This window comes from Lycorma delicatula, chromosome 2 (assembly GCF_047948215.1).
Source record: "Lycorma delicatula isolate Av1 chromosome 2, ASM4794821v1, whole genome shotgun sequence".
NCBI classification, from domain to species: Eukaryota; Metazoa; Arthropoda; class Insecta; order Hemiptera; family Fulgoridae; genus Lycorma; species Lycorma delicatula.
This window is the reverse complement of record NC_134456.1, coordinates 59,508,623-59,534,648: the sequence shown is the minus strand read 5'-3', so window position 1 is coordinate 59,534,648 and position 26,026 is coordinate 59,508,623. Positions and strand designations below refer to the sequence as shown.

The 26,026-nt window shown below is 33.6% G+C and overlaps 1 protein-coding gene across 1 annotated transcript in view; it reads left to right on the top strand.

Moving 5' to 3' along the window:
* Dbp80 (putative ATP-dependent RNA helicase Dbp80) overlaps positions 1-16,652 on the top strand; it is a 60,890-nt gene extending 44,238 nt beyond the window's left edge. The window contains exons 8-10 of the mRNA XM_075355387.1: positions 5,967-6,129; positions 9,298-9,489; positions 16,360-16,652. Coding sequence (XP_075211502.1) covers positions 5,967-6,129; positions 9,298-9,489; positions 16,360-16,424 — 420 coding nt within the window. The 3' untranslated portion in view covers positions 16,425-16,652. The remainder of the gene's footprint in view (positions 1-5,966; positions 6,130-9,297; positions 9,490-16,359) is intronic.
* Positions 16,653-26,026: the final 9,374 nt, after the last annotated feature.

Sequence of the window (26,026 nt, the reverse complement as noted above, 5' to 3'; positions counted from 1 at the left end):
ACTGTATGACTCATGAAGTTTTCTTCACAATATCAGAACAACAGGTGCACCTCTCAATTGCGCAGCGCATAATTATAAAATTTCTTGCTCGTGAAGGTGTTCAAGCGACAAAAGTTTTCTGGAAATTGACTGCACAGTTCGGGAACCTAACATTGTCGAGAACTCATGTGTTTGCCTGGCATAAAGAGTTCAAGGAAGGACAAGAACGAGTGGAAAATCAGGAAAATGACCCCGTCCTTGGACCAGCATTACAGCCGAAAACATTCACGCAGTTCTTTTTGAAGACAATGGTTGACAGGTGAGAGTATTCGAAATTGCAGAACAGGTCGGAATAAGTTATGGGAATTATGAAGCAATCATCACAAACAACCTACAGTTCCGTAGAGTGTAGGTTGTAGGTGACAAGAGTTGGGTCTCTTGTCTTTTGACCACAGATCAGAAGTTGAGACATTTGGAGGTCTGTCAAAGACTTACAGTAATGTTTGCAAAAGAAGGAGATGCATTTTTGAGTTTGATCGTGACCTGTGATGAAACATGGGTCCACCATTACTCCCCAGACAAAACAAGCCAGTATGGTGTGGCAGAAGAAAGGGGAGGCAGCCCCAGTGAAAGCCAAGGCTCGACTGTCAGCTGGCAAAGTTCGTTCAACCATTTTTTTCGACCGGCAAAGCATTTTGCTCATTGATTTTTTTGCATGAGCAATGCACAATCAGTGCTGCTTACTACTGCAGCGGAGGTCCGCCAGGTAATCTGTAACCTTGCTAGGAATAAAGCCCCCGGATATGATGGTATCACGGTGGAGCTCCTTGTTCGCACCCTGCCTGCAGTTCTTGGCCCGTTGACCAGGGTGTTCAATAGGTGTTTATCTGCCGGGTATTTCCCGGCTTGCTGGAAGCGTGGAATTTTGAAGCTGTTGTTCAAAGGTGGCGACAAGGACCCCACCGTTAGTTCTTCTTACCGTCCTCTGACGCTCTTACCGGTTGTTGGAAAAATTTTCGAGAAGGTACTTTACCTCCGCATTAATAGTAGGCTCATTTTGAATCACATGCTGATGGACGACCAGTATGGCTTTAGACCCGGTAAGAGTACAGAGGATGCGATTCTTAGGGTCCTGGATCTGGCTTCAGGCAGTGAGTGCAAGTATGTACTCGGTGTCTTCTTGGACATATCCGGGGCATTTAATAACTTGTGGTGGCCCTCTGCCTTGTTTCAATTGCAGAAGCGTGGTTGCACGCAGAAAGAAATTAGGACTCTCTCGAGTTATTTCAGCGAAAGAACTGTTGTCCTTCGTGATGGCAGTTCGCAAGTAGGAAAGACCCTGTCAAAAGGATGTCCGCAGGGCAGTGTATTAGGTCAACTCGTCTGGACCATCGAGTTTGACTCTCTCATGCGGCTGCGCTTGCCCGGTGGCTGTCGCGTCATGGCTTATGCCGACGATGGGCTGCTGCTGGTTGAGGGTAGTTCGCGTGCTGAGATCGAGCTCAGAGCGGCACAGGCATGTAGGGTTTTGCGGTTGTGGAGTCTTCAGCATAAGATGGAGAATTTCAGTGCGGAGAAAACCACTATGATGTTTTTGAAGGGCTGTTTAGCTGCAACTCGCCATCCGCGGGTTGTGATGGACGGTCGTTCAATTAGGTATGTCACCCTTCAGAAATATCTGGGTGTTATCCTTGATGAGAGGCTTCTCTTCAAGGAGCACCTTCAGTATGTGGAGAAGAAGGCAGTTGATGCTTTCTTTGGCGTCCGTAGAGTGGTCCATCCCGATGGGGGTTGAATTTCCGTACCATGCGGATTCTTTATAAAGGCATTTGTGAGGCCATTATGTTGTACGCTGCGCCCGTCTGGGCTCATCGTTTGCGGTACCAATGTTATAGGCACATTCTATTACGAGCCCAGCGTCTTCTCTGTTAGATGTATTGGTGGCATGTATTTAATCACGCTGTCGGCGGAGTTGCGGCCGTTGTCGGCGGGCGAGATTATTCTTGCCCGGTGGGTGCGGTTGCGCTCCGACGGGGGCACTAATGAGCTAATGACACTGTCGGCGGTGCTTCTGAATGTCACGCGGGACTCCGTGATGGCGCTGTGCGGGAGTAGGCGTTAATTCTCCTCTCCCGGGCAGACCAGAGCGGAGTCAGATAGAAACTCATTTTGAGTATTAAGCGGGGTTTTTAAGGGAACTAGGTCTAAATTTCGATGTATTAAACTTTAGTGGGAAAGTTTGTTGTTGAGGTTATTAGTACGGATCTGAGACATTGAGAAAGTGGCTCTTTAATAGTTAGGTCTAGGTGCGGGGTCTTCGTTCCGCGGTTAGGCTTCTAGCTTAGTTCCTGAGGGCGACGTGATAGCTGCAGGTGTCCCTTGTCTTCATTCTAAGGCATAAACACGAAAAACTATCTCGGGGTGAACTTTACCGATGCAGATGTCCCTCAGGGCATCTCTGCGGGGCCTGGACTGAAAGCTGTGGTGCGCAATCAGTTTGAGGGTGAGAAGATGTCCTTCGTTAAAGCCACTACTGGCTAGGAACGGAGGGGGTGGTGTAGTGACCGGACACGCTACGAGGTGGATCTTCTTCGCTCGTGGGGGAGGGGGGGAATCGAGATGCTTACTACTGCAAGCTGTTGAAGAAGGTGAGGGCTGCATATCACCGCAAAAGATGAAACCAACCGATTTGAGCAGCCATCCTCCTCCACGATAACACCAGGCCCCATCCTGCATCTCTAACAGTCTCAAGACTAGAAGAAATGCACTGGAAAGTTGAGTCCAGTGCATTTCTTCTAGTCTTCATCCTCCCTAGTCTGGACCTATTGCCCTGCGATTTTCATTTGTTTGAATCACTTAAACAAGCTGCAGTAGGGCAACCATTTGAAGATGACAAGGGCGTGGAATAATTTGTGTCCAATTGGCTCCTGATTTAACCAACTTCATTCTACATGCTGTGTTAAAAAAACCCTTCCTTCTTGCTAGAAAAAATGTATTTCTAAATCAGGTAGCTATGTAGAAAAATAAATTATATTAATCTTTTATTTTTCAATAAATAAATTTTTTTAAAAATGAAATTCCGTTTGTATTTGATTTACCCTCGTAGCTTTTTAAAAAAGTACATAAAGAGAGAGAATGCGCATCATGTAAAGAACTGACCAAATTAATAGAAGCTTTGTCAGAACGAGTAAAGTCCCTCACATCTGCTATTGCAGCATTGAGTACTGGCAAAAAGGTAACTTCTGCCAGAAAGATCAATAGTGGTTTACTTTAACCAATTCAGTCAGTCCCTATCACATAAGGTTCCTGCTGCACCAAGTATGCAGCAAAGTACTAAGATCCTATAAAAACATCATCGCCTGGCACTGTATCCAATCAAACAGGCTTCCAAGTCCCCTCCACCATCTGAAGGTCTGTGTGGGGATATGGCAATAAATGAATTGCCTGAAGAAGCAAAGCTTTTCTTAAAGGTTATAAAACAAATAAAGAAAAACCAGATTGTATTTGAAAAAATACTTTTTATGGGTATAAATATTATTCAACGAAATATTGAATAATATTTATATAAAATGTTTGTTACGCGGCATTGCATTGGAAGTTTAAACTAGGAGCTAATATCTGGAATATCTTAGACAGCAATGTATTGGTGTTATTGAATGTCTTACGATTTCTTAAGCCTGTGCATCTGGATGTAAAAATTTAATTATACATCTCTTTTCATTTATTAATTTTTTTTTGTACATTTATGCTATGTGGCATATACCAGATGATAATTTGGTCTTTTAATTTAACATCTTTTAATGTTGTATTTCATCGTGGTTTATTTCCTTTTTTGCTCACATTGTAGGTGTTCTCCATCTATGCTCCACTATAATGCTATTGTTTTGGTTTTAAGTTAATTTTTTATTGTTTAATTTAAATATTTATTTGTTTACTATATGAATATTGTGATAGGGCGCTGGTGACGAAACTTTGTTGTGTGTCTAGGAAAAAATTACAAAAATTGCCCCAAGGTTTAGCAGGAAGAAATCTAGATGTGAATGCAGGGAATGGTCTATATTACATCTCATTGTTCTGTATGAATTTATCAGTTTATCCACAACGTTCTGATTTGCGATTTATGTGCATCAGAAAACTTTCTCAAGTATCTTTAAATGATGTTCAAGTAGCGAGTTCTACATCAGTTAACACCGAGGTAAACATTTCATCTGTGACCACATGCCTTATTTGTGGGCCAATAAAAATCCCTTTTTTAATTTCTGTTTCACTTCTTTTGGGAATTTTTGCCTTGTGCACAAAACTCCTTGACTGTTCCTCTTCGTAGCCTGACAACATTTATTAATCTCAGTTTGATATGAAGGCGTAGTAAAAATATTTTTTCTGGTTTAACTAGAGGCTCATAAATAATATTTATTTTACAAGGGGTTAAGTTCTCATGTTTCTTCCATTGTTTTCTATGTAATGCTGATCCCTAGCTCGGGCAGTCCCATTCACAAAAAAAAAAACAGTATTTTGTAAAATCTAGTTCCATGCCTAACAAAAGAGCTATTACTTTTAAATCTCTACACATGTTCAAACTATGCTTTTTATAATGTACTTTTTCAATCAATTTTCATAACATCGTAAATTTGTCTCATATTACTTCCATAACAGGTTGGTGTAGAAGGATATTTATTAGTGGGAAGCAAAACTGCTTTTAATCTATGCTTAATCATTGAAAAGCCGCCACACCACAGGTTCATGAATTTACCCTAATAACATAAGCTGATCAATATTTGTACAATAAACTAAGTAATTTTCTTCAGCAAAGTGTTGAAAAAATCTTTTGGCTTTAATATCCATGATCTTTTCCTGATCACAGATTAAACAGTGAATTGTATAATTTGAAAGTTTTTTTTAATTAAAGCTTAAAGTTAATATCTTTGTAATAAAACTGTTCTTTTACTAGTTATTGTTTTTTCTGCTTGTAAAAATATAGACTGATAAAGTCTTACCAAAAATCTTTAAGAATAATTTTAAAAAACCTTGTAAACACTAAAACATCTATTGACCACATCTTTTTATTATTTTTTCCTATTACGGGAGAAAGATACTGTAATATAGATGGAGGGTCTGTAACTATTTGTATTTGTGCCATTTGAATGTCTGTAGATTAACAGCCTTTAGCTGTTTATTAAGCTTTTAGCAAAGTTTTCAGTCTTTGTATTCAACCTATAGAAGACATTTTTTGCAGTTTATTCTCTGTTATTTAATTGCAATAATTGGAACAACCAAATAATTATTATTTAATGAAATGAGGAGAATTCTAATTTCATTTTATTCTCCAAAATGAGTGGGAGTTCTTGGCAAAATAGAGTGATCACTGTTGATTTTGATCAGGAAATGATCACTTCTGAACAATGCAGATGTGGAGCAATTTATAGGCTGCAAAGCATTAGGTCAATTGCCAACAGAGATCCATTATGGCTATTAAAACTAGTACCATATTCAGAGGTACAAAGGAATAGACTGGAGTCTAGAAGGAAATATTCAAGTAGTTAGTTTGCTTCTAGTATCAAGCAGACTGACTCCTCCTGTTGGGCTGTGGGCATTGAAATCTCCCCCAATGAGTAATGATTTAGATAGTTATTTCATTCAATTCATCAGTTGTTCAGCTTTGCAGTCATCTCGTGGGGATGATGCATACCGTCAGCCAAAATGGTGATATCAGTATCGCCTGGGATGTTATTTTGTTATACTTTTAACAGTTTTCTCTTTAAGTCTGCAGTTACTTATTGCTGAAAAATGGAGAACTAGTCTAATGCCAGTAGTAACATGCCTATTTCTCATTTCCTTTACACAAATTTTATTGTAATTTTTTAGACCTCACAACTTATAACTTCTAGCTTGGGGTTTATGTTCCTTTTTTAATAACCTTTTAAAAATTTCCTTCTTTCAGTTCTAGAATTAAGGTTATGAATTAAGTTTCTTTTATAATTATATTTCAGACACGTAAAACTGCTAATTGGTTAGCTAGTAAGATGACACAAGATGGTCATGCTGTAGCTTTGTTATCTGGTGAACTTACTATTGAACAACGTATTGCTGTGTTGGATAGATTTCGTGAAGGAAAGGAGAAAGTTTTGATAACTACTAATGTTTTATCAAGAGGTAAATTCTAGTTTATAGTGTGTGATTCAGACAGATTGAATGACATCTTTGCATGTTAGTGAATTTATTCAGTCACCTTTTCACTTCTCAGATAATTATTAAAAAATACATAAAAGATTTTCCCTAATAGGACTGACAGATTTTCCATTAACTTTTCAGATCCAATAACAAGACAATCTCATGTAAGTAAATTATTTTAATTTTAAAAAACAAAGTTGAATACTAATCAATTTTTAACTTAAGTACCATAACTATAACTGCTGTTACCTGACTTAAATAACAAGTCACTGACTTAAGTAACAAGTCACTTCCAAAAATTGCAAAACTATGTTTAAGATTAACAAGAAATCTATGCCAGGCTACTAAGAAAAGTGAATAGTGAATGGTTTCCTGTTACCTTCTTTATTGAACCAAATGTAGTTGAATATCAATGCTACGCCCACTGAAATGTCAGTAACATTTAATTTAGCCCTACTAGTGACACCTTTGTTATATTCACGACATGGACTGGCTATATAATGAATTATTACACTTAAAAAAAGCAACTCTCATTAATACTTCTTGTAACTCAAGTGCTTTATGTGCTTCACAGTAGTAAGAAAAACTGGAATAAATAGTGTAAAGTAATAAATTTGAGTTTTAATAAGTGCATATAGGTATATAGCTGTAGATGAGCATTAAATGTAGTAAAATATAAAAAAATCAATGGTAAAAACATGTAGCGAGATGTTATGGGCTAGATAAAATTTATTTAGTTCCATGTTTTAGAATTATTTCCTTACACACAAAAAAATAATGCAGAACTATTAAATAATAATCAAACCTTTTGACATAAATAAATGTTGCAGTCTCTCAAATAATTACCAGTAGCTTTATAAGTCCCTCAAATAATTCAAAATTCATCTTTAATTTACATCTTCTGTTAATATCCAGATTTACCAATTTCTTCCAAATTGTCTCTCTTAATTTATTAATTTTATATATTATGCTTTTACGGCCAACATGGGACCACTTAAGTCAATTTTAGTTGGATCTTTTCTGAGAAAAGCGTGTTATTTTACTCTTCCGAGCTGCCCAGTATTTCTTCATCCGTTCAGATCTTGCTTTCTTTTCTTCATCCGTAAACACCCTCTTCGTTGTATTTTGTCGTTTGTCTGTCTTTTGTTTAAATCTAATGCTTTTGTCTTTTAGCTTTGTAATTTTTCCAGTTTTATTCTGTAGGTCAGTCAGGGAAATTACCAATTCTTTCATATCTTCTCTAATTTCTTTGATCCATCCTACTTCTAGCTTTTGGAACCAGAGCTTTTCAATGAAATTTCTTGACAGTCTTGTTTCCATATCGTCTTTATGAGATGACCAAAGAAAGAGATTCTTTTTTTCCACATAGTAGCAGTAACAGGCTCTATTTCTCGATACACCACCTCATTTGGCACAATCCATCATTGGCCTTCTTTTTGGTGTTTTTTATTGATACATGTTCTGACAATTCTCCTCTCTATTTTCAGAATTTTTTCAATTTGGTTTTTCTGAGTGATTTTGAAAAGGGTCTCGCTTCCATAGGTGATTTCTGGCTGAACTACAGTTTTATAATGTTTAAGTTTTGTTTTAGCAGAAAGGCATTTTTTGTTATATGTTGACCAAGTTAATTTTTAGGATTTAATCATTTTATTTGTCCTGTTTTGCCACTTAACTTATAATTTAAATTATAAGTTATTATTTCCCCTAGATATTTAAATTGTTTTACTATTTTAATTTTTTGATTGTTTACCGTAATGTGCTCTATTACCAGAGGATCTATGGCCATTAGTTCAGTTTTTTTCGAAAGAGATATGAAGCCCTATCTTTTGTGCTAGGTTTTGAAGGCTCATGATTTGTGTTTTGGCTTCTTGAATATTATTTGCTAAAAGAGCGAGGTCATCTGCAAATCCTAGGCAATTTAGTGTGATGGAGTTTTTTCTTAGTACCCATTTTTATATCTGTGGGATTTATTTCATGCCATTTTCTCATGACAAATTCGAAAGCGCAGTTAAAAAGGAGTGGTGAGAGAGGCTGTTTCCTTGCCTCAATCCAGTTTTTATGTAGAAGGGTTGAGAGAGTTCACCTCTGAATTTCACTCTGGACTGGGTATTGGTTAAAGTTAATTTTATCATGTTTACGAGTTTAGGGTGAAGGCCCAGGTTTCTCAGAATATTCAGCATGGATGGTCGGTGTATACAATCATAGGCCCTTTTAAAGTCGACGAAGGTGATTATTAGTTGTTTTTTCCGTCTTTTATATAAGTCCATCATAAGTTTTAGGGATATTATTTGCTCCGGGCAACCTCCATGGCCTAAATCACCCTTGGTATTCCCCAAGTTCCAGTTCAAGTTGGTCTTTGCATCGGCTGTATATGATTCTCGACAGGATTTTGTATGTGCAATCCAGGAGAGATATGCCTCTGTAGTTTTCCGGATTAGTTTTATCCCCTTTTTTATGTAATGGATGAATGAGGGCTGTGGTCCAGTGTTCTGGAAGTTTTTCTTTGTTCCATATTTTCACGAGGCATAGATGTAGGGAAGTTTTGACTGAATAAACTGATGAGTGTTTCCAAAGTTCTGCGAATTTTATATATATATTTGTTTTTTTTTTTTTCAGTAAAAGTTTAAATATCTGTTTATTAACTTATTACTCTCAATTTAATCAGATCATTCCATTATAAACAATAAAAAACTACATAATTAATAAAAGGATTAAAACATATTAATTAGTGTATGATGATGCAATTACAAACACCAGTTTCCAATAGTCTATGTGACAGTTAGTCTATATGTTGCACCATGTACTAAAAGTTTACATCCACTTGTGTTCCATGTCGTATGCATTATGTTATTCTCTTCCAGCTAAAAGGAACAAAGTATAAGTTATAATTATTAAAATTAAATGATAACATATTGATTGTCTATAACCATCAGCCTATAATTAATTGTGTATTAACTAGTCTGAGTTCATTACAATGCATTAAAAAGTTAAATGACCTCCACTCATACTCCTTATATAACAGCAGATGATATCATAAACAAGTTCTTTACTGAGTAGAAAAGTGCATTGCCAACTAATCATCGGCACATGCAAAAACCATTCACAAATATGTACTACTATAACTACATTTTGTATTTTTTTTGTTTTCAGGTATTGATATTGAGCAAGTAACAATAGTAGTTAATTTTGATCTCCCAGTTGATAGTAGTCAAAGAGCTGATTGTGAGACATATCTTCATAGAATTGGTAGGACTGGTCGATTTGGAAAAGCAGGATTAGCTATAAACTTGGTGGACACTCAAGAAAGCCTTGGAGTACTTAAACAAATTGAGGAACACTTTGGTAAAGAATCTATGGATTTGTTTTATATTTTAGTTTTAAAAATTAAAATAATGTTAGAAACGCATCAATGATTATAGATAATACCAGGATGTTTCATTGATTATTTTTAATTGAATTAGTTTTGACCCGGGTTCAAATGCTGCACAGCTTATTAAAATTGTTCTTATAAAAAAAATAATTAGAACAAATAATTCAGAATATATTATTACTTATGCATATAACACTTATTATTCAGTTTTACTGAACATATTTACTGAAGTAAACCACAAATAATTTTTTTCTAAACTTAACTGTAACAGAGTGCATATGTTTTCATAAATTTTACGGATAATTAGTCTCATTCTGTTGAAATACTTAGTGTAGTGTATGAAAAGCAAAATTGTTTTTACACTGACAGTATGTTTTTCCCCACCAGTGACAACCTAACATTTATCATTATTTGACATGCCAACAAAAAAATTCTGCACTAGAATATAAAGAAACCAATTAATAGAGCAAATAGAATAAAATATTTCACTGTTGATTATATCTATAAACTGATCACGTTAGATATGAATGGGTTTTAGGATCATGTGATCATACATTAAAAAAAATTATCCATTAAAATTGGAACAAAATTATTTTTGAGTCATTGGCATTACATGTATAAAAAGATTCCAGCCAATAAAAAGTGAAATGATTAAAAACCATTAAATACTAAAAAGTATTTGATGTTAAGTGTAGTAAATATGTTTCAGTCAAAGTATTAACTTAATTTCAAGTGATTAAACTATTCCTATTACTTAAAAATAAATGTTATAAGTTGATATAAACTTAAGTATTAATGTGTGATCAACAAAGTAGTTACTTTTTCCTAAATAAATATTACTTCTAAATAACATCAGTTTTGAAATCAAAAAAGGTTTGGAATTGTATTAAATAACAGTATGAAAAAGATGCAGAAGAGCAGATTCTGTAAAAAAAAAAAAAACTGAAGAGACTTTTAAATAATGTCAGAACCAACTTAATTTTTTTCCATCATAACTCAAAAACAAATTCCCAGTTTCTCCATTTTCCTTTTTACATTTTTTTTTTTTTTTTCAATTAAGAAGAAAATTAAAAAAAAATAAATTGAATAAGAAAATAATTTTGAGTGACTGATTTTCTTGAAGTGATACATTTGAAAAGCAAATTTTGAATCAGGTTCCTGAAGCAATATAGATTGGAGTAGAAGTTAATAAAGTTACTAAAGAAAATTGTACAAATTCGTCTGAATAATCATTAAGAAGTTAATGATTGGCATAATAAAACAAGTTAAATGACTTTGTTCAACTTTACCTTGAAGATTATCTAACATGAGAAATCTTCATTTTTCAAAATTGTCAATGGTCACCAAAATTTTGTTTTTTATTTCAACTTGACTAGTCGAACTCTGCAGTTACATTTGGGGAAGTTGAACCTGTGGGCATTCCACTTTTCAACAGCGTAATTCAGTTGCTTTATATTTTGTGGAAATTATAATTACAGGCATTTTTGTTGAATGCTTCTAACTTATAACTGATTATTATTAGAATTGAACAACATACTTCTCTTTGGTGAATTCTAAAATCCTGTCACACCAACCTTAAAACCCAGGTTGGCTTGGTATTTTTAAAAACTTTTTGGTGGTGTTATAAAGCTCCTCTTCTTTCTGTGACTCCAAAAAGAACACTTTTGTTAGGTACTCAATAAAAGGTGTGTCAAAATAAAGTAATTTGTTTATATTCATTAGAATGGATATTTTAATGCACTTGAAATGTTTACGGTTCCAAACATTTAAATGCACAGCTATGTTAGTCAGTGTGAAATGTGTTTTTCAGTGCACCAGCTAATCTAGAGCTGCTTGATTTTTCTCTTTTATATATGAGTTTTGGTTGAAAATTTCCAGGTCTCACACAGAAGTTTAATTTCTTGACATCATTGCATTAGCAGAGTTTCAAGTTGCTGCATCAGATAGTATAGTATTTACTGTCTATCAAAGTGAAGAATTAGGGAGTTTTTTTTAGATAATGGAAAAACTGCAAATTCATGCAGTGATAAAATACTTTCTTCTGAAAGGCGTTAACTGCAAAGGAAATTAAAGAAAAGCTTGATATGACATTGGGAAACTCTTCTCCATCAAATATAAGTAAACACTGGGTTACAAAGTATAAAATGTGTTGAACATGCACTAGTGATGAGCTACTTAGTGGACACCCTTCTGAAGTGACTGCGCCTGAAATGATAGAAAGAGTGCATAAAATCATTTTGGCAGATCAACGAGTGACAGTGAATGAGTTAGCAGAGTCTATAGGCATGTAAACAGAACGTGTATGCAAATATTTTGCACAAACATTTGTGCATGAACAAGTTGTGAGCCAAATAGGTGTTGTGTTTGCTCGACCAAATCATGCTGAAAAAGAATTTCAACCAATTGTCTTGAGCTCTTTTAGCTTAATCCAGAGGAATTTTTATATCAGTTTGTAGTGGTTGATTAGACTTGTGTTCTTTGCTACACTCTCAAGACAAAACACCAGTCAAAATAATGGGTTGAAATAGGTCAACCTACTCCAAAAAATGCTAAACAACTTCATTCGTCAACAAGTTATTGCAACCATTTTTGGGATGCACATGTAATAATTTTCACTGATTATCTTAAAAAGGATGAAACAATAAATGGTAAATATTATGCGACCCTTTAGCAGCATCTCAAGAATGAAATTAATAAAAAATGACCACATTTGGCAAAAAAGTGTTTTTCCATCAAGACAATGCTCCAGCTCGCACTTCAGTCATTACATTGACAAAAATTAGTGAATTAGGTTCAAATTCCTCCAACATCTTTCACAGTTGCTTTGTAACCTTAAAAAAGTGGCTTGGAGAGAAGAGAATTTCCACCAGTAATAAGTTATTACCACCATAGATAGTTATTTTAAGGAATTGGATAAATCGGCCTACCGAACTGGCATAAGCATTCTTGTGGAACGCTTGGCTAGGTGTGTAGATCTTAATGGTCACTATGTTGAAAAATAAATCAAAATGTTCCCAGAAAAGTGCTGTTTTATATCCAGGCCTGGAACTTTATACTTCAAAGTAATGCTTTAATCAAATGTAGCTTTGTACTTCAGTCTAGCCTCAGCCAGGATGCCACCAATGTGAATGTCACAAGCGACATTCCCATTGATGTACTACTAACATAAACTCCAAACAAACACATCTACCCAAGTTTCAAACAAGACTGAATGACTTTCTAAGAACAAAGGAACTGAACTCTACCTAAATTATGTTTTTACTTCATTGGATGGAAAGCCACACTGCATTGTTTGCTTTTAAGTTGTCTCTGATGAAAGCATGAAGCCATTTCCACTTGGAAACTAAACATTATAAAAACCTTGGAATTTTTCAAAAGAAAATTACATATGTTGAAAAATCGACGAACTTCTATTTATAAATCAAGCCATACTGAAAAAAGTATACTTGAAGCAGCTTATCTCGTAGCATTAAGAATAGTTAAGATGTCCAAATCTCATACAGTCGTAGAAAACCTCATATCGCCTGCTGCAGTTGATATGGTTAGGGTTTTAACAGGTGTGGAAGAAGCAAAAAAGATTGAAAAAACTTTGCTTTCTAACGACACGGGAAATTGATGAAATGGCTGCCAATGTTTGCAGTCAGATTATTTAGAAAGTTCAAATGAATTCTTTAGTACGCAATTTGATGTATCAGCAGATGTGGCAAACATTTCTCAGTTCATATATTTAGTGAGATATAAATGCAATAGGGACAGATCAGTCAAAGAAAATATGTTGTTTTGCAAACCAATACACAGTTATGCAACAAAACAATGTCTTTTCGATGTTTTTTTTTTTTTTTTTTATGAAGCTACTAAAACAATGTAGATTGGACAAAATATATTGTGATATGTAGTGATGGTGCAAAGGCGAGAACAGTGGATTTCTGAAAAAAATTAAAAGATTGTCTTATACCAAGGGCAGAATGGATGTACTGCTTCCTTCACAGACATGCTCTTGCCAACAAAAACAAACCTGAGAACATAGTTGTAGAACTTTCCCCCGTGCAGTTTTTTCTGATGCACAGCTTACACAAATAACTTAATTTAAAATATTTATTATTTTATTTAAATATAATACTTTTTTATTATTTAATTCAATGATTCTAACTAAAGCACGCACACATACTGTATTTCATTCGCGTGGGTGTGGTGGTACTAGCACCCACTTATAATACTATTTTACACTTGTAAATATTATTCATTCATTTAATTCTTCCACCCACCTGTGACATCACAACATTTCCTAGTGGCGATATCACTAGGATATCGATAAATGGCGGACTATTTCCTAGTAGATAAAAGTAATTTCTTGAAGAGATTGGTACTGAATCCATTTAGAGAAAGTGTTGCAGCTGCTAAGTTATCAGTTGAGATTGACAATCGGCTCATCGAAATGTTTGCCAATAAAACATTACAACTACAATTCACATCTGTTTTTCACCATGTCTTACCTCTGTGAAAAAAAGGGTTTTTCATCTATGGCTGCACTGAAAACTAAATATAGGAATTGTCTTTTATTTCTTGAAAACAATTTGATTTTGTGTTTTTAACATAGATCCATGTATGGAGAAACCTTTAAATGAAAAACAAATGCAACATTTCATTAATTTATTTTCTTTAGATGTTTACTTATAAATGTAAGTAAAATGTTTATAAATTTTCTTTTCTGATAAGATTATTTCATTATTATGTAAAATACAATTATACATGTAAAATTGTAGTCTAATTTTACAATCCCCCATTTCAAAACACCACAACCCCCAGGTTGAGAAATGCTGGTCTAGAGAGTACTCTTCTTCATCAATCTATTTCTTTTAATTTTGTCAATTGAATCACCACTTTCATTGACAGCAGAAAGTTTTTCACTATTAGACCATAACTTTAATGCCGCTTTCCCCCCCCCCCTCAACTTGTCTAACTAACCAAGGTGGCAGGAAAATGTTCATCTTCGAGGAGTTTATGTTGAAAATGTAGCATCTTTTTCTGTAATATTGGTCAAGAAATTCGGTAGTCTTTTTCATAATTACAAAAAATCATAATTACGTTGTCCCGCTGGTTTTTCAAACTCACTTTCCGTTGTATATGATCATGACTTAACAGTGCTTTCTGAAAATTGCTTTTTTGAGCTCATTTTACATTGAATTGCAATGTAGATGAACAAAAGCAAAATGTTGAATGTAAGTTTACTGTTACAGAAGTACTAAACAGTATAAAACACTCACAAAAGAAATGAGCATAAAACTGAATGTATGTTAAATTAGACATAGAGGTACAGTATTATTGTTGTAAAGAACAATTGTCCCTCATTACTCACTGTGCAGATGCCATAGTAACAAAATTTCCTGAAAATTCTATTGGGTCATTTTTAACACTGTTTTGGTTGATGCGTTTCCTGTAATGTACAGACACTGAGGTAAAATGTATTTAATTATAAGATATTCTATCATAGCCATGCAATAGAACTTAATATTAGTTAGGATAATATAGAAAAACAAACTGCGAATCAAATTCCAGTTTAACAAAAAGCACATCAAATACATTTTATTGTATTGAAAAAGATAATTTCATAATAGGATAATTTTTAAGAACTTAAACTTGCATTATTGCAATTAAAAGTTATACTGAGAGCAAGTATAATTTTAGTTCTCAATAACTTTTATGATGTAGATGCAGTATTATAAAATTGCCTTTTTTAATTTGTAATAAGGAAAGAAGATTGTAATGAAATGTGCAAGAATCAAAGGTTTTTTTTCAGTTCAAAAAGATTACTGTATACATCCACAGTACTTTGATCCCTTCAAAATTTACATATCAATCAGTGTATTTCAAAATCTCTGTTGTGCAAAAGAAAAAGCCAAAATTCCCCTATAATGGCCAAAAAATATGCACTACATATTGTAGTGCATATGAATTGAATTAATGCCATATCATTTTTTGATATCATATTTTTACTGGTACAGTAAAAATACTGTACCAGTGAATTTATCTTTTGTTATCTTGTAAAAAGGAACTGACCACCATAAATTATACCATAATGGACAGTATCAGATCGCAACCTGACTTTAACTACTAGTTATCATTATTATTGAAACCATGATTCGAAAAAAAAGTTACCTTAGCCTTTTGAAATTATAAATTTAAAGTTTTAATGCAAATTTTAAAACTTAAAAGTATCCTAAAAAGGATACTTTAGAGTTGTAATATTAATAGTCTTGACAAAAGCTACAGTAAATTCATCATTAATAAACAACCTCTTACAAAGAGAACTGGAATAATTATAACATGTTTTGTAAATTGATACACCATACTTGATAGTTGGCATAATTATAACTAGTTTTAATTCATTTGATAATGATAATTATCTGTTCTAACTTTGAACGATAATAAAGCATTACCTGAGAACTATTTAAATAACTGATGATGAATCAACGTATTCAAAAAGTACTTATTACTTAGATTCAGAATTTTGTATTGAAATTACTATTAATTTGGTGTGTACCTATCACTTTCACTTTACTACAAAAGGATCTTCATTACAATCTGAGGCTTCTTTTTTTAATTGGATATTATAAGATTTCTGAAACAATTCTATTTATATTTCATTATTGCTTTACATCCATATATAAATCAACCTGTTCTCTTGTTTGATTTCTCTTCTTTTTTTTATGTATCATTTCAGCTGACGAAGATCCATCAAATTTAATTTAATTATTTAGTATAGGTTAAAAATAAACATATCTTCTGATATAGAGGAACTTCTCTAGATTTTAATTTTATGCTATTTAATTTTTCTTTAATAGGTAAGAAGATAGCATTACTTGATGTTGATGATGTTGATGAAATTGAAAAACTAGGTAATGATTGAATTACATGATGCTTACAGTATGAAGTGCACTTTATCAGTAAACAACAGTATAATCATTTCATTTTGTTGTATACTTATGTACAGAGAATGAAATAGAAAATTTGCATTTGCATAATATCAGTAAATTAATTTATATTAAATTCCATTAATTTATAATTATGTTTTTATATATTTTTAATTATAAACTCAGTATGTGATTAATAAATGATTATTATGTTCAAAAGAAAATTTCATGTCATTTTTATTTTCACGGTAAAATCTTTTTTAGTTTTAAGACAAAAGTAACAACATGAATATCTTTAAAATTGAAATGACTCATAAGTAAATTATTATTAAAGTAAATATGATTTTTAATGAGAAATATTTTTTTAGAGTTAATAAGAAAGAAGATAAGAAACAACATTACCTTTAATTTAAATTTATCCAACTCAGAAATAAAAAGAAAAATTTGTCAAAACCGTGTAAATGACAGTATTGCTCAAAATGTTGAAAAATGCCAAATTACATAATTAATTACAAAATGCCTTGATCATCAATTGAAACACAGTTTTTTATGGAAGAAATCATTAAGTCAGAGTTAATGACTGCTTCCTGCCAATTGAGTGGGCCTGTTGTTAGTATAGCAGTATCATCAGGATTCCTGCTTCTGTGTTTGGATGCTGTCACTTTAGCCTTCTTTTTAAGGACTCTGAAGCAAATGGAAACTAGAAAAGTTTGAAGCGTCTTGAAATATTCAATCTCTACTTCATTGCTTAAAACATTAATATTGCCTGTGGACAATATTGCTACCTTACGTCCGTAATGTTTACAGACATCAATGGAAAATACTTATGAAATAGCAGATTCTTCTTTTTATCTTACATGAGTTTTCATATGATGCATGGTGACATTTCAATAAGATTTTTTATTATAAATTAGATTTTTTATTACAGTTTTCTATTATTGCTTATTGTTACATCTGATAAGTATGTAACCTGTTACAAAGTATTTGTAAATGGTTTTAAAAAACATGATTGGTTATGAAGTACAAAGTTATTGTAAACTGATACTTGTTTTGGCCACTACAACATAAACCTCTTTCATCTAATTTTAATATTAGTTATCGATTGAATAGCTCAACCTGAGGTAGCATCTTAACATCTCACCTATGACACAAGCTAAAAAAAAATCTTAACTCGTAGTTTGAAGAAATATCAGCATGTTGACTTGTATGTTTATGTTCTAGTAGGGAGTTGAAATTATTTCATACATTTGTATGAAATGTCTTGTTTCTAGTGATATATAATCCAAGCCTGTCTTTTCAATTTTACAAATACAGAGTGATTCAAAGAAACGGGAAATTTTGAAAGTTGTGTTGGTAGCCGTGGGCGATCGGTACTACTTGCTAAGTGGCGCCAGCCTCTCTAACCTAACCTGCCATTTAGTTGTCATGGATGTTTGGAGAGGTGCGCAACGTGCATTTGCTATCAAAGCGTTTTACAAAAACAATGACAGTGTGGAGGGAGCGCGTAGAGAATTTTGTTGTCATTTTAATCTGGGATGGCACGATCATGTTCCATCAGCACATGCAATTAAAACATGGATATCTAATTTTGAGGAAATGGTTCGGTAATGAAAAAGAAACCTCCAGGCCGTGAGCGAACCGTCCGTACACCACAGAATGTTCAAGCTTTACAAGATGCTATCACACAAAGTCCACATTGGTCAATCCGTCTCAGCATCTTTACAATTGCATAGTTCAAGTGTTCGAAGAATGTTAGTGAAGGACTTGCAATACCATCCATACAAGTTGCAGGTAGTCCAGGAACTGAAACCGAACGATGCAGTTGTGCGAGCACAATTCTGTAATGTAATGCTTCAGAAGATAAATGATAACGAAGAGTTTGTTCACAAACTGTGGATGTCAGATGAAGCGTATTTTCACCTCAGTGGATTTGTTAATAAGCAAAATTTCAGATACTGGGCACAAGAAAATCCTATGCAGCTACACCAGCATCCGTTGCACACCCAGAAAGTGACCGTGTGGTGTGCTATGTCATCTTATGGTGTTATAGGCCCTTATTTTTTTGAGGATGACAACGGTCTTGCGATTACAGTGACGTCAGCTCGTTACATAGCCATGCTTGAAACCTTTGTTGTGGAACAACAAAAGAGATTTCCACCAATTCTTAACACAGCCTAGTTTCAACAAGACGGAGCAACGTCACATACTGCACGAATATCGATGGCAGCTGTACGCCGATTGTTTGGACAACATGTCATTTCACGAAATGGTGACATTAGATGGCCTCCCAGATCACCTGAACTCTCAGCTTGAGATTACTTTTTGTGGGGTCACCTTAAAAGCAAAGTGTTCCACAGTAGACCTGCTACAATGGAAGAACTGAAGGCAAAGATCCGAGAAGCAGTTGTTGAAATTCCAGTTGAGATGTTACGTCAAACCATGAACAATTTAACGAAGAGACTTTGTGAGTGTTTACGTAGAAGAGGAGGTCACCTGGAAGATGTCATCTTTAAAAAATAAACTAAAATGTATGTATCCTAAAATGCCAACATAAATTCAAAATAAAATTCATTTTCTAAAAAAATTTTTCATTAACATTATTTAATTTTTTTAATTTCCCGTTTCTTTGAATCACCTGTATTTTTCTTCCACTTATTCTTGCACTATCTCTTTTTCTTAAGGCATTTTTTATTCTTTTTCATATTTTAATTAAAAAAGAAAATATTGTAAAGATGCCCACAAAATTATATTAACCTTAAAAGGTACTTGTTATTCAGAAGGAAAATGATAAACCCCTTGTAAAGGCTGTTACTACATTATGACTTTCATAATAATAAAATTTCAGAATTCAGGCTTGTGCATTACTACTTCACTGATTACTTATAAAGCATGGCATTTCTAACCATCCTATTTCTGCAATGAGTTGCATTGCCAGAACTGGTATTACATATACTTTTTTTGGCATTGATTGTTTGCATGTAGAAAAAAATCAAATTTTCCATTCTCTTATTTAAATCGCTGAATGAATCTCCTGTTGAACCATTAATAAATTGTGTAGTATTATAACAGGAGGTAATTATATTTTTTTCAGTTAGTAAAAACAGAGAAATTCAAATTAAAAGACAGTCAAGTACCAATTACACTTCCAAAAGTAGTAATAAATTATTGAAGCAAAGAATTATCAGTCGGTTTCAAAGTTGTATACTAAAATGTTCACCAAGGGTATTGATGGTCAATGCCTTTATAACTTTATTTATCAAAAGATCTTTGAAAGATAATTCTCTAGCATCAGTTGAAAAAAAGCATCTTTATTGTGAACTACTAGTTACATCATCCAAACATGCAATATGCATGTGATAGATTTGTAACTTTTAAGGATTTTTGTGATCACTATTGACTGAATATACTATTCACTGCATTTTAGTACTTGGAAATTCATAGCAGAACAACACTATAAATACAATGTCAGCTTCACTATGCGCAACTTCAACAGCATCATTTTCAAAATGCTTTGTTTCAATGTATCTCGGAACAGTTTCTGTTCTGAGGGTTGTTCGGAAAGTTCTTGGCTTGACAAAGAAAATAAAGATTTTTTAGAAATTCTTTTATTTTTTAAGATGTATTCATCACACAATTTGATACATTTATATGGATGACTTTCCAGCTTATAATATTTTACAATATCTTCAGTATGAGTATAATGAGATTTGTTCAACTTCAAAATAAGCAGTTGTCTTACCTTTTATCTCATTTTAAGTGACTCTTAAATTACTCCAGCAAGTCATTTCTTCAGGAATGAAAAAAAAAAGTTCCACAAGCACTTCATAATAATGCTTGTGGAAGCACTTCAAAGGGTAACTCATAGAGTTTTGCAGCAACAACCTGAGACTAGTGGTGAGAGCAGTCTCATTTTAAACAAATGTGGACATTTAGGTTGGATAGCACCCTTCACTTGGTTTAATAATAAAGTGTAATATTCCCTGCATGGTTCTATTTTTTTTTTTTTTTTCAGGTAGCCTATGAGCACCACACTGTGAGAATCCCAAAAAGCATACCCATGCCATTTTTTTCAATTTCTTCAGCACACTTTTACCTGTTCTCAACTACTGTTTGGTCTTTGGCATGTCCATCAACTGGTATATTAAAAGAAACTCAGCATTTATTGAAACTCTCATTTCAAAAATGTAAACATCTCTGAGAAGAATTCAGTTAAATGTATTTTTGGTCGAATGTTAACGCCCATCAAGCAAAAATTTTCATACCCTAAATGTCATTGAAAAATGCGGTAGACATAGTCCATCAGGATGTTTGCAATGTCAGCAAGTATACGACTATTATTTTGCTACAATTTTGTCATCATAGTGGTTTTTGGGCCTCCAAAGAGTTCATCATCTTAGGATGATGTATGTCTTTTGAATAGATTATAACCATATTTAAATTCAGCAGCCCATTTTTTTTTTTTTTTTTTTACTATTATAGAAAACAAAGAGCAGGAATCCTTTAAAGTGGAATTTTAATTCTTTTTGTACATCATCGTGGTAAACATCTTAAACAAGCTTTTAATATTTAATGTTAAAGCTTGTCCAACTTTATTATGCGTAAAATTAGGTTCTTCATACTTTCAATCTGCGGAAACACAATTTGGAGAACATATTGATATTCTTCATATTAGAGAATATATCTGAATACATTATTATCGTAATAGTCAGCTCTGGGAGAAAATGGACTAAATTTGTTTATTTATGGTACCACAACAGATATGTTCTTTTGGATAGATTCATCTGCAGACAAATTCCTCCGATTCTTGTAAATTTTTTTAGCCTCATACTCAACAATTATGGCGATTCATGATTTTATAAACATAAAAAGTTGCTTCATCAGAAAAAATATGCTGCAGTTAGTGTTCAGGTAGCTTTTGTTTTGGCAGAGATAAAGTCTAATATTATCATTACAGATTGAACACGTAGGTTTAATTTCATGAAATAACTGCAGTTTATCAGCATGAAGTTTCAACCGCTTTCAAACAATATCAGAACGTTTAGTTGACATTTAGGGTTGACAAGTAAAATTTAACCTTTGCATGGTTCACCATATAAAAATAGTTAAGGATCAACATGTTTCCTCAACCTGGAAAGCAAATTCATTTCATTTTCTTCAGGGGAAATGATGAATCCAGTTGTTTTACATCACAATCCCAAACGAGTTATTGTAATTTTGAGCAACCTCTCAGCATAGCTTAAGTTCTACAAATGTAAATTGAAAAATCATCTATAAAAATGGACCCAACAGGTTTTGGAAGGCAGTTTGTTTTACTATTTATGGCTACGGCAAGTAAAGTAACTCTTAAGGACACTTCCCCATGGTATTCCATTTTTTAGTGTGAAACTTCAGACACCATCATTCCAACTTGAACGCAAAAGGACCGATTATTGAGGAAACCTCAGATCCAAGTCGATTCCCTTTTACACCCCATTCATGCGGTGTATTTAGCATTCCTCTTTTCCAAGCCAGGTCATATGCCTTTTGCATATTAAAAACAGCAACCAGATGTTGATGAAGTAGAAAGGCATTTTGAATAACAGATTCCAGGGCAACTACATGATCAACCTTGGCAGAAACCGCATTGTTCAGAAACAATTAGAACATTTCTCTCAAGGTACCATACTAAACGATGGTTTACCATTTGTTCCATCAACTTGCACAGGGTACTCTCAAGGAGATAGGACGATAGGTTGAGAGGCTTGATTTATTTTTACCAGGTTTCAGTATGGAAATGACCAAGAATTTGGAAAAACCTGGTCAGAAAATATTTTTGTAAATACACAAAAGATGTAATGCAGTATATGGGAGAGATAACATACTGAGCCTGGGCCCTATCATTTCCAGGGCAAGTATCACAGAAATTATGCAAGGCATATATTAAAAAAAAAGAAAATTTTTCATTTTGCAAGTCTTCAGTGACAAATGGGATACCTTCTACCAGCAACTTATACCTCATAAGCTCAGGATAATATGATGATGTAAGGAAAACCAACATAAACGTGTTCGCCATATCAGTTGGCATAGTGATGAGGATGCCGTTGTTTCGCAGTCCAATCGGCTGCAGAGATTGTCGTGGACCACAGATGGCCTGAACATTCCTCCACACAACAGATGATGGAGTTATCTGAGAAACTGTACCCACATAATTCAGCCACAATTTCTGTTTAGTACACCAAAACACTCGACGGCTTACAGCTCTCACATTCCAGAAGGCGCAGAGCAATTCTGTCATAAACGTTCAATTGAGATTATGTAAAGCTCTGCGACAATGCCTTAGAGCATTTATGCAGTCTTCATCCCACCAAGGGACAGCAGGCCACCTTGGCTTTCCAGATGTTAGAGAGATAAATTCATTTGCAACACAAAGGATTCATGTGATACAAAGGAAAATAAATTGGATCCTCACTGATATTGGAATTTGTGGGAAGATAAAAGTTGCAGATATTCATTTTAAATGGCGCCAATATCTTCATTGAGACTGTAGGAATGTTTGTCACTAGCAGAATCTGTGTGGTTAATATGAATTCCTGAGGACATACTTTCACATCCTCTGCCGTCAATTTGATGGTCGCATCTTTCGCAGACATAATTGTGAAAAGACACTTCATTCATGCTGGGGAGGGAGGTGAGTCTTCTGAAGATACAGTGTTATGAGCTTTTTTCCTTCAGTAAAATTTCAATATCTTCAGGGTGAAAATGGATACCGCAAACATTCCAATGACTGACTAATATTTCTAACCTTAAAAATTACTTTTTTCCTGTTATATGTAAAACTCAACATGCTGATATTTATCAAATATTATCTGGTTTTCATTTTTTGTTTAAGATTTTTAAGAAGTGCTTTGTTTCTTCAGGTACTTCATCTGCCACCATATCCTCGAAGAGATTTTGAGATAGCGGTGGGGATTTGGAAGCCTGGGAGGCTACAGATACCGTATCAGACAATGATTTTTTTGTAGATCCTTCATTGAGATATAAGTAGTTTGCTTGTAGTTGGTGCAGTGGGAATTTTTTTTGGTGGTGTACAGACTGTATTGGTTTTCAGTAAATCACTGTCGGTCTTTCACCGAAAATATCCTTCTTCTTGCCTATATTCAAAGCTGCAATAGCAGAAGTGAAGGCTTTTACCAGGTCTAACAAAGCCTGGACCAATTTGGTCAGTTCATTACACATTGTTAGAAAAAGCATGGATAAAACTAACACTGGGCTATACAGGATTCCTCATGTTGAGGGATTTTTGTATTTCCGATGAACCACAGGAAAGGACACTTTCTGCTTAATACAAATCTTCAGTATAGCCTTTTCTTTCTTATAAAGAGGGCATTCCCAAGTATGTACCTTTACAATTAATACATTTTTCAACCTCAGTGCATGTGGTATCATGTCCCATACAGCTGCAACGCGCACAAATTTGTTCCTTTGTGAAACCAATTTTGTTGTAACCAAACCCCTGGCACTGAAATCAGCAGTGTCTTGGATTTGGTACATATAGTGGTACACAGAAAGAGGTAGCCAATTTTTATTCATTACAGGACAGTAAGAGTACAAAAGGTTAGAATAAGTGTGGATATAGGTACATCAACACTATTCTTCCTCATTATCCTCTGCACAGAAGTGACTGATTGTGGTGATAATTTTGATAATTCTATACCAGCCAAGTCACGGTAAAAGATTGCTTTCTTGCTGAAATATGTGTGCTATGCAGCTTCACTATCACCTTGTCCTTCCCTATACACCTTTTTGATTTTGCAAGTCTTCAGTGACAAATGAAAGGGCTATTAGGCTATTGGGCCTAATAGACCAATAGGCTATTGGGCTATTAGGGCTAGAAGCTTCTGACTTGTTAATCATCAATGACCTCAATCAGCAGGGCGCCATTTCTAAGCTTTTTAATAGGTTTTGGAGAGCTGTAATTCAACATAATACACTGTTTATTATGACTGCAGAAACCTTAGAGAAGCATTTACCTTCCTCTTTATACTTCAATATAAGAAAGTGTATACTAGAAAATGTAGAACTCCCTGTAATACCCATTGATTTCTAATCATCTGACACATCTTAGGCTGACAACATCAGTCAAAATCTTTTCAAACTCCCCAGTTTATTGATTTTTATAAGTGGACCAACAACCACTTGTACTTTACTTTTTTGTTTTGCTATATTAAGAATAATGTTTATTATAGTTAAAGAAAGAATAATACTACAATCTTCTGACTATTTTTCATCTGTTTTGCTTCAATTAAAAACCAATTTTTAAAAGTTTTTATTAGCTGTATTTAAATTAATTTTCTCAGAATTAAATTCTCTACAAGTTTTGTTACTAAATCTTCAGTGTTTATTAGTCATTTAACAAAGTTATTGTACTACAAACCTAAAAAAAATTTGTTTTTGTCACCAGATTTCGTGTTTTACATTGGATATCTTAAAAAATACTGGAGTTACAGTTCTGGGACCTGTTTTATCCTATTTCTGAGCTCAAATTACTAAAAAACCATAAGAAACTTTGGGTCTCAAACATTAGTAGGGCTTCTTTTTACTAGAAGAGCTGAAATCCGAGCAAAATCTTCTGCTAGCCGTAACTCAAAAACAAAGCGTTTCCAGACCTATGTTTATATGAACTTTTTTCATTAGTTTTGCAGTAGAACATGTCCTGAAAGTTTCTTCTTGGGACAACTGCATATATAAGCTTATAAACTCTATCTGCACAATTTAAAAAGATAAATTTTAACCTCTGTACCAACCAGTTTGTTAAAAAACATAAAGTTCACAAAATACTGATCCTAACTTATTTTTTTCTACAAAATAACAGAAATTAATGATTTTTTAAAAAATCATTTCAAATAAAAGTAATGCAGCTATATTAATGTTAGCATTTAATGTTATTTTCCTAGCAATGCAGTATAGAATATTGTTGTAATGTTGAGCTGTAAAAGGTTAAAATTTCAGATACCTGGTTTTTTTTTGTATTAGTCAATTCAAAGAACACACAGTTAGATTTTACCTCGTGAAACATAATGGACAGATAAATTATTTATTTATTAACATATGTAGTGGAGCAAAGCAAAGATAGTAAGATGCATCTCCGTAAAACAAGACAGCACTATGAATCAGAAAGACAATTTTGTAATTATAAAGGAAAGTATTGTATTATTCTATTACATTTCATAAGGAGAACAAGAAGAGCTGTAATGGGTCAAAATGTTAGGTACAGTCTTTTCTTTATTGCTTGACATTTTGAGGTCCCTGGATTCAAAAATGCAAAGAAAATATAATTTAGTACGTAAATATGTAAGTCATGGGTTGGTGTTTATTTTACTTAATATGTAAATGTAAATGATGAATGTGTAATTATGAAATTTTGTACTGCAATTCATATATAGGGGGCATTGGCATTATTAAATTTTTATGAAAATTGGGTGCAGCAATAAAAAATAATAGAATATTAAGTAAAATTAAATAAAACTGGTCAAGTTTTGCAATTATGATAGCTTTTTGGAAATCTTTCCTAACTGGTTAAAAAAAAAAATAGATATTAAAGATAAAAATATTACATTCA